Source organism: Pteropus alecto, unplaced genomic scaffold (genome assembly GCF_000325575.1).
Source record: "Pteropus alecto unplaced genomic scaffold, ASM32557v1 scaffold14, whole genome shotgun sequence".
In the NCBI taxonomy this organism is placed as follows: Eukaryota; Metazoa; Chordata; class Mammalia; order Chiroptera; family Pteropodidae; genus Pteropus; species Pteropus alecto.
In genome coordinates, this window is record NW_006436810.1 from 6,030,719 (window position 1) to 6,040,872 (window position 10,154).

Sequence of the window (10,154 nt, forward strand, 5' to 3'; positions counted from 1 at the left end):
TCTCCTAACTCTTGGCCCGGGGCTTTCCTCATCACACACACAGCCATTATTTTTCACCATTAAGAACAGGTTTCTCAACCTTGACACTTGACGTCTTGGAACAAATAATTCTTTGTTGTATGTAGCTGGCCATTGGACTGTAGTATGTTTGGCAGCATCCCTGGCCTCTAACCGCTAAGCCAGTAGCACCTTTCCTCTCCCATGGTGACAGCCAAAGATAGCTCCAGATATGGCAAAATGTTCTATGAAAGGTAAAACTGCCTCCTGCTGAGAACCACTGCACTAGAGGATTCGTTGTCCACTATCCTATTTTACACATTAATTTAATTAGCATTTTCAAATTGAAAATAAGGAATGATCAAGACAAATCACTAAAAGGATGAAAGAGAAAGAAATGTGAAGTTGCTCATTCAAATCATGCTATAGGGATCATCCTTTCGGAAACCATCTAGAAAGATGGTTCATCTCTTTATAAAGATAAGCTGAGCTAAAAGCATGATGATAAAATTTGCTACTTGCATGCATTTTATGTTCTAATTTAGCTCAGGGCTCAATTTTCAGCACTTTAAAAAGAAAACCATATGGTAATTAACTAAATTACTTAAAACCAAGAAGTTACTTAAGTAAACATATTAGTATTTATTTGTCCATTGCTGTTTTTCAAAACCTAAAAGCACAAAGAGGCATGGTTTCTGTACTTCTATTCAAACAGAACTGATCTCTTTAGATTATAAGGCTACTAATTTTGTTTGTCTAATTTAGCAGAGTGCCTAATATACTGGAAGGACTCCGAAAGCTCTATCATCATCATTAGAAAGAAGACTAATAATAAGCATCAACTCCCTCATCATCTCACCAGAGGAGGCAAATGTGTATGTTAACAGCTTAATTTGGCCTTGTGACAGCCTGAGGGAGACGTCATAAGGAAGTCTTGAGAAATAAAAGGAACTGTCAAGCCAGTGGCAAACGGGTCCTGGTAACTGTGTGCAGCACGCTTCTAGCTTATACACCACAGGGCTTTCCCCCAATATATTTCCAGGTCTGCTGCAACTCTGATTTAGGGCTAACTAGTGTTTCACCACAAGCTAAGCGTGGAAATTCAGGCCTGAAAATCAAGACAAGACTATAGATGTAACCCACCCAAACATTTCCTTTCAGGCAAGATTGTGGATTTTTCTTCTATTTTCCTTTCAAAAGGTAAAATTCCTAGAAAAGACAATACATGAATATAGTTCGTATTAATTTTAGTGGTGTCACAGGCCTGCTTCCTTTATCAGCAGATAAGCGCTGAGGACTCCTAAGGAATGGAGAAAAACGGCTCTTGAAAGGGCGGATAAAGGCCCCAAGTTTCCCTACGATGTAAGGCCATGCCACAACCATGATGCCTTAGAGCTTCCCGTTCTCTTGCTTCACTTAAACATGAAGAAACCGTCTGAAGTGACACTCTAGCTTCCACTTCTCCTTGTCTGCTGTGTCTACCGCACCGAGTCGCCCTTATAAAAATGAGGCATTTCGTGTTCTCATCCTGCAGGTCCTGGACTTACTTTATGTCTTCCCCAAAGCAAATAGTGGTATCTTCCGTCAGAAGTTCACAAGCAAATCCTATATTTTCAGCAGTTTCTACAACAGAAAAAAAGATGTCATTCCTACTGATGAATTTAATAATTGACTTTAGTAATGATTTTTTTCAATTAATGAAAGAGCCAGATTGAATCAAATATGCTGGCTTTTTTTTTTATAGCAATGTATAGAAATCACATAAAGAAAAAAATTCCTTTGTAATAAAAAGTTTTAAGTTGAAGTCTGGTTTGAGATGTTTTCAATAAAAAAATGTGCTATGTTATCGAATACATCAACTGGTTATTTAATAAATGTTAAGAAAACATTTACTAAACACATTCAGTTAATGTGGTTTTAATCATTATGTTATAGAAGGAAAAAAAATTTGTTCATTTCCATCGGCCTTCATATGGGGCTCCTACTGGAGATCTTCCCTCTTTTTTCTGTCATCGCCCATTGGTATTTGTTTATGCTCAGGGCTGTGCTTCCTGTAGCTTATCAGTGTGTGGAATCCACTGATGTTAGAGCAAGAGAAATTATCTGGTCTCCTGTGGGACACCAGTGGAGTAATGTCAACGCCAAACAACTCTGTTGAGCTCTAAACTTAAAAACTAAAATCTTCCCTGGGGCATAACATTTTAATTATCATTTTCAATTAATAAAATGGGCAAGAAAACTAAAGTTATTCAGTGTTTTGTAGTATTTTAACCAACGCCCAACAAATGTCCAAGCGCTGGGAAGGACAGAAGGGCCAAGAAGGATGGCCCTTTAGGACAGCAGCCCATGTCTGGTTAGAGGGACAAGACTAATCACAATCAGCAAGACTGGACCAGGAGCTCGAGTATAAGGAATAACTGAGGGAGTTTCAGGAGGGATGCAGGCAGAGTGGGCTGGAATAGGAGAAAGGTTTGTGAGGGAAAGTGTCTGTGCAGGATGGAAAGTCTGAGAAGGTCACCTTGGCCCAGCGAAACAAGAACTGCAAATATTTGTGTTAACAGATACACTTCTCCATACAGTGAATTACCCTTTTTGTCTCCAGTAAGCATCCAGATCTTAATGTCAGCTTTTGCAAGTTTTGAGATGGTTTCTGGGACTCCATCCTGTAGCTTGTCTTCAATAGCTGTAGCTCCCAATAGCTGGAATGTACATTAAAAAGAAAAAAAAAAAAAAGAATGAGCAAATAAGCCAAAAATATTCTGTTATTGCAGTCTGCCAATCTGCAAAAAAAAGAGGCTAATTCTATGCCCCAGTTGGTGTTCTACCGGGACCAATGGCCAACACTGACAGAAAAGCTTGCCGTGCTTCACACCGCAAACCAAAGTAGCCCAAAATTTTTTTCTTGAAGTAAGAAAAAATATAAGTACAAAATCAAGGACATTAAAAATGTACTTTTATTGTTACTTTACATGGACATAAGCCGATTCTTGCTAAAGGTCAAAATTACTTGTTGAACATTTCCCATTAAACTCTAGGTGCACTAAGTATTAAACTCTGAAAAATTTTACTTACAAATAGTTTATTTTCCTTTTTCAAAATTTTACAAAATATATATCATTTCAGTAGTTTTCACAATGTACTATGTAGATGCTGGCTTGTTATTGTACGACAATCATAATGAATTTTAATAAATGATATAGAAATAATAGAATCAGAATAGGACCCCTTTTAATGTTTTCTGCCTTTTGTTTCTCATAATGGCAACTTATATTTTGCTTGCTGAACAAAAGAAATTCAAGCAACCTAGTTCCCTTATACCAATTCCAAATGCTGAAGTTAGAATTATCTTTCAAGCATGAGATCAAAATGTAATAAAAGTTAATATAATTTTGAATTCTGTTTAGGATATCAGTGAAATGAAGGTTAAAACTCACAATTAAATCTTTTTCAATCTCCTCATATACTTTATCCAGGGCTTCGTCTCGGTTGGTTGAGGCCACACTGGCTGCCATAAACTTTTTATTCCATTGTTCAAATTCTTTTTCTTCAACTTCCTTGTAGCAAAGGCACAGAGTTCTAAGAGTTTCACTTGCAAAGATCTGTGTCATTTAAAAGACAATCCATCCACCCAAAGAATAATTAATTTTGTGTAATTCGAGATCAAGTTTGAAATCTTATTTGAAGTAATACAATAAGAATTTTTAAAGAGGCCCTGAAAAATGAAGGATTCCATACAAATACATTTTCTAGAGAAGATTAAACAAATGCTATTGTTTTTCTGAGTATCCTCAGGATCTGAGGACTGTATTTCTAGTTCCCAAATTAATTAAAAAGAGATGTATGCCTTTCTTCTAAATCAAGTGACTAGAGTGAAGAAAACTTTTTTTTTTCCTGAATGACCAAGAAAATAACAGATACAGGGAGCTGCCTTGGGGGTGTTAATGATGTAAACGTAGAACTGACAACTTTATAATTTGTTCCCGCAAACAAGCCCAATCATGAACTCTCAACAAGCATTACTTCCTCAAACCAATTCTGAAATACATGAGCCACTGTTAAACAAAACATTTTAACACTGAGATGAAACATTTTCATGAAAAAAAGTGTCTGGAAAATTTAATCATGGTGAACATATTTAAGCTATTTTAAATAGTTTAAATATGAACCAGTAAAAATATTTCATTACTTCATAGTCACATCTTGTCTAGCTAAGATGGCGGAACTGGTTCACCCAAATGAGTGTTTGCTTCAAAGATTCTTTGGAAGGTTCTGCATTTGATTGATTAATTGGCATTGTTCATATCCTCATGGGAAATTACGCATTGTAACTGCTCCAACAATGTGTCTAATCTTAAAATGTGACCCCACTTAATAAACAACATATTCATCATGCTTCTTTCTGAAGGACCTTTGGCTGGCCCCAAAACTTGACTAGACACTTAAAAGGAAGAAACTACCCTTTATTAAGCACTCACTAAGTGCTGGTAACTGCAAGATGCTTTCCTTTGCAACACCTCTCCATGGTAGGAATTATCCTCTTCCTTTTTCACATGGGCAATTAATAATTCATCTGAGACAACCATCTCCCCCAAGGATACAAGATAAAGAGGCAGAACTGGGATACCAGGTGTTATACATATCTTTCACACTTCATTGCCATCATCATATAGAACCAAAACAACATGAGGATTGGTAGGCAATTCTACAGAAGAAATTTCCAGAAGCATTCTGAATAATCGCAATATCGCTGGACTAAATATGTAGTCCTCTTAGAACACAGGTTGGAAGTAACGAAGACCAAACTGATGCACTAACCAAAGTATCGGAACTCAATTATGCGACACGAGGCTCTGCAATGCCCCGTCATATATGAATGCTTTCTTTCCTCTGCTACACACTACGGGGCTGGTGGAGTCCTTGGGGTCCACAGCAGATATTAAGCCTACGGCTCAGTATGGTTATGTAGTTTGTTCAAGGTCACTGGAAGAGAGACCAGTCATTCCTCTGGGCCAATCCTACAGATCCTGCCAACCTGGATGCTGGGAAAGGGCACCATGGTCACTTTCTAAGAAGTCACCAGCAGGAGCAGAACAGGAACCAGCCTGCCGTATTCCTACTTTGGTGCTCTTTCCACTCGATTACAAGACAAAGGAAGGATCACCAGTTCACATACAGCTTTCACTCCAGAAAGTTAAGTTTGGAATTTTTAGCATAAAGAGTGAAAGTGAGACTTACATCCAGGGCATCCTGTGTCTCTTGTTTCGTAGGATTCATTCGATGTAACCGTTCATAAATTACAGTGTCAGCACCTTTACAGTAAAGCCTGATATTGCCTTCTGGGGTTCTTACTAGTGGCAAGGGAAAGAAAAGCAAATAATAAAATTAGGTTTGATTTCTTAACAGAAAACTACATTGATAAAGTTAATTTGAAGTGTTACTGTGCTAATAATTCACCATTGGTTTAAAATCGTCAATGCACCTAAGAAAATGTTGCTCTCAACAAAGTGGGTAAGCCATTACCTCTACAGAATGCACTTGTGAAATAAATATGAAAAGATTCTTTCAGTCATTCAGTTTTCTGTGTCCTTATTTATTCTTTCATCAAATACTTACTGACTCCCTGTCCCACGCTCTGTGCTAGTTCGTTTCTTCCACAGAGCCTCAATCCTGTCAACCAACAGGACTCTTCTACCCACAGACTTGTCACACTAACCGCCTTTAACACTCGGACCATAACATGGCTCCTTGTGACCGTCTTCTTGGATTTTTTGATCTGTGTAGTAATTTAACTGTAGCATATGCTTCATAGCGAACTAGATTTTAAGTTGGAGGGGCTCACAAAGTAAAGACACAGGTGGGCAGTGCTGCAAGCTGTCCAGCTGCGGCTTTGAGCTTGTTGCATCTGCCACCCCAGATTCAGCAGCTGACAGCTCATATCATTGAAGAATGTCAACATTTACAAGATTCGGATACATTGCAAATGTTTCTTTGGATAATGGACATCGGGCAGAATGAAGGAAAAAAACACTAGTTTCAGTAAGTCTGCAGAAATCTTTCAGGAGACAAGTAGTTCATTCACTGGCCACTTTATCCTGGTGTCACTAAACCAAATGTGTGACAGGTCACCTCTAAATCAGTGATTCACAGGTATACTCTTGAGGGAGTCCTACCGATTATAGACATTCGCTTCCGGTCACTGTTGAAGTCTAAAATAGCAAGGACATTGTAGGTCCTCTCGGTGCCCATCTCACTGATGGTGATGGTGTTCTGGGTCCTGGCTAGGAAGGCAAAGCCAAAGTTCCTGGCGGCGTTGACCAGAGCACCTTCATCGGGAGAGGCCGCCTGGTAGTTGAGCTGACCTAACAAAGGAGACGGAGGACAAAATCAGACAAACTGTGAAACCAAACGCAGGGCTCACCACGAGGAGTCCACGCCAGAAGTGAGGAGGCACTGCAGAGCCCACTCCCGTCCCAAGAAAACAAGTATGCCGACACGAACGCTTTTGAAACTCTAAAGTTTTATTTCTAATTATAAACAGTAACAAACTCGAAGTTAAAAAAAAAAAATAGCGGAGAATAAGAAAAATATTCCCATAATCCCACCGTTCAGAGGAAAAACAGCCTTGCTGACATTTTGGTATATTTCCTTCCAGTCGTTTTGAAAAAGCCTAGTTCTAGGTTTATGCCATAAACTGGTAATAGTGTCTATCATGCTGAATCTACAGCATCCTGATTACTTGACCATTCGATGTGAGCATGTTGCCATAGCTTTAAGATTTTTTCCTAAACACTATTTTAATGAAAGTAAGCATGCCACCATTTTACTATTACAGGTACTTAGTTTCTCTCCATTTTTTTTTGCTCTCAAAAATAACACTGCAACATCCATTTTGTGTGTACAAAGGTTTTTCTGACTTTATTTTCTAAAAATAGCTTCCTAGTCGTGAAAATACTGAGCTAGAGAATATGGATCATTTTTGACCATTTGTTTTCCGAAAGGGTTGTACCAGTTTATCTTCCCTCTACAAGAGTGTGCTTACTTCACCTGAGCTATATTTTCATATTTTTTTTAAAAAACTCACAATTTGTCAATCTGTTCAATATCTTGATGTTCTTAAAAGTTGAATAATGGAAAACTGCCTTCTAGTCGCAACTACGTTTCGACAATTGAAACATATCTCACCATGTTGAGTGAAAGAAAGCCAGACATACATATACATGATACTATTGATATAGAACCAAAAACAGACGAAGCTAACCTGTGCTGTTCAAAGTCAGGGCAGTAGTTACACTTCGAGGGGCAAGGACTGGAAGGGAACACAAAGGGTACTTCTAGGGAATGGACAACGTTCTGTTTTTAAAAATATAGTACTCATGACACGGGAGTAGTATTCAGTTTGTGAAAATGCATTAAGCTATATGCTTGTCTCTGCACACGTGTTGCCCTCCAGTGAAGAGTTAAAAAAAAAACCCTGCCTATCCAAGATTTTCTGTTTTTTCTCCTCTAGCTCTTCTGCCGCAAGCAGGAAAACAAAGTGTTTCTATGGTCAGATGAATTTTACAGAAAAAGGCATTTAGTTTCCCACCATTGTTTGACCAGGATGCAGGCCGTGGATGGATGGGCAGCTTTTTCCACCATCAGTCCATGTGGAAGTGGAGGGTGCTCCACAGTGAGCGCTGTAGTTAGAGCTGAACTCTGTAGGTAGACCTCCTCCCTCCCTCCTTCCTTCACATACCTGTGCAGGTGGGTCGCTCTGATTAAGTCAGTATTAATCACTTCCCAATTAGTAATTAAAGATGATATTTTAGGTTCTCTCTCTCTCTATTTGTTCACCCAGGAAGCCGCAGAGCAGAAGTTACAAATTAAATCCAGCATTCTACAAACATACACGCACGCCAGAGGGCAAAATATTTAACCGGAGCTAAACAAGCAGCAGTGAGAACACAGCATACACAACTTCGCCTTTGCCAAGCTTAGCTGGCACATGAGATACGTATATTGCATCATACTGGTGGCGAACTTATTTCCAAAAGAAACAAAAAGATGAAAGGTGGTAAAATTCCCATGAGTAAGACAATCATATCTGGAACAAACACTGATATTTTTATCATTAAAAGAAAATCCTTCCATTTTGTTTTAGTAATAGAACCACAGAATCTCAGACTAATAGAGACGCTGAAGCTTTGGAGGCCTGGCTCAAGCTTCAACGTCATGTTTACAGGGAGAAACCTAGACTAAGAAATGACCCTGAAACCGTTTCTGCACAGTTAGAGGCAACCAGAGAGAACATCTTTTCTTTCATGGACTAATTTGTGGATCATGAAACTGATAGAAATAAAAAAAGGTGTTCAAATTACAAATCCCACATGTCATCAGACCGATTCTGTAGCTCCCTCTGGGTGATAACAGCATCCCCAGGCTGCTGGTCACCAGCTTTGAAACAAGTTAGCTTTCGGACAACTCCTTCCCCTCAATTGTCTACGGAATGACCCCACGTTCAAGGCGTTCTCATCTCCCCGTAATCCAGGCCCTGGGCTTCTGTAGCAACCTCCCGTGTCTCCCTGCTCCAACTCCTAAAACATAGCTCTGTAGTCATGGTGCATCCCAACTTAAAGACCTGCAGGGAGAGAAATGGCCTCCAATTCTTTCACACTCTGTTCTCGCACGGCCTCTGTGGGAGGCAAGAGTGTAAGATGGCCCTGAGGTCCCCCCGCCCCAAGTCCTGGTGTACACGCACCTTCCAGTTATTCAAGCAAACACTAAACTAGATACTGCCAGAAAGGGATTTTGTGGGTCTAATTAAGATCCAGATCAGTTGATCTCAAGATTTCCCCGGGGTATTCCCAACCTAATCAGGTTAGTCATTAAAAGAGACAGGGCTCTTCCTAGTGAGAGAGATATGAAGCATGAAAGGAGTTTGATGGAAGGGAGATTCTCCACTGCTGGCTTTGAAGATGGAGGGAACCATGTGGCAGGGAGGGAGGGAGGCCTCCAGGAGCAGAGAGCAGCCCCAGCTGACAGCCAGCAAGGAAATGGAGCCCTCAGTCCTACAACCACAGGGGACTGAATTCTGCCATAGCCACACCTCTTTTAACCTCCTACATCTGAAAATCCAACTTGTCTCCATTCTCAGTGACTAGAGCAACTGGCTGTCACACACAGCTTGGAAGAGGATGCTGAGCCCCAGAAGAGAACATGGCCTGACCTTGATCTTAATGAGATTTTTAGCAGAGAACCCAGCGGTACCATGGCCAGATTTCTGATCTAAAGAGCTGTGAGCTAACGCATGGGTATTTTTAGCCACTGAGTTGTGGTATTGTGTAACAGAGCAATAGAAACCCAAGGCGCCTCTTTGCACTTCGCCCCCATCATGCCCCACATGTATTCAACACCCGGGCTGCATAAACCGTCTGCTGAACTAGTCAGATGTTTTGGCACCATATAGGACAGCGTTTCCTCCACTCTCTCGTTGATGTTGTACATAATAAAAGGCTAACCAGTCTCTGTTATTCTTATAAAAGAGGGAAAATGAGAGCGGAAGACCAGAGGTGCACCAGCATGGTGGAACGCGAGGAGGACTCAACTAGAATGAACTTGAACCTGCTGCATGTGCTCTGGCAGCTCCTTGTGCTTTCTGGGTCTGCACCTCCTTATCTGTAAAATTTGGAGAAGCGATCCCAATGGTCCCTTGCAAGGGAAGATTTCTAGGTACCTTATGTATCAAAGCCAAACTAATTACTCTTTTAACCTCCCGCACTTGGAAATCCAACTTGTCTCCATTCTCAGGGGCTAGAGCATTTGCCTCGCATGTGCCTGTCAAATACTGCACGAGAGAGGGTTCCTCGGGATGGTAGACTCTGCCTCTGTAGACAGTGGAACAAAGAGCTGCACAATGTTAGGTGGGAAGAGACTTTGAACTCCACCCCTCTTCCTGTAAATAGAGGAAGCTACTGCTCAGACAGAGGCTTTGGTCTCTACTGTGTGTTAGGACCCCCATGAGGATGGCCCATCTGCATCCAGCACACAGTCCGGGGCTCTTCTCATAATATCCCAGTGGGGAAAGAAGAAAATAGAAACCATAAGAGTAATGCACATTTGCCTAAGTTGGCTGGTTAGTTCTGAAAATGACACTACCACACACTCAGAAATAATTTAGA

The 10,154-nt window shown here is 40.4% G+C and overlaps 1 protein-coding gene across 1 annotated transcript in view; it reads right to left on the reverse strand.

Moving 5' to 3' along the window:
- The window catches only part of ATP8B1 (ATPase phospholipid transporting 8B1), a 108,273-nt gene that overhangs the window by 13,456 nt on the left and 84,663 nt on the right, over positions 1-10,154 (reverse strand). Inside the window, exons 14-18 of the mRNA XM_006913748.3 lie at positions 6,168-6,356; positions 5,233-5,345; positions 3,432-3,596; positions 2,585-2,696; positions 1,545-1,620 (exon numbers count right to left, since the gene is read on the reverse strand). Of these exons, the coding sequence (XP_006913810.1) occupies positions 1,545-1,620; positions 2,585-2,696; positions 3,432-3,596; positions 5,233-5,345; positions 6,168-6,356 (655 nt within the window). The remainder of the gene's footprint in view (positions 1-1,544; positions 1,621-2,584; positions 2,697-3,431; positions 3,597-5,232; positions 5,346-6,167; positions 6,357-10,154) is intronic.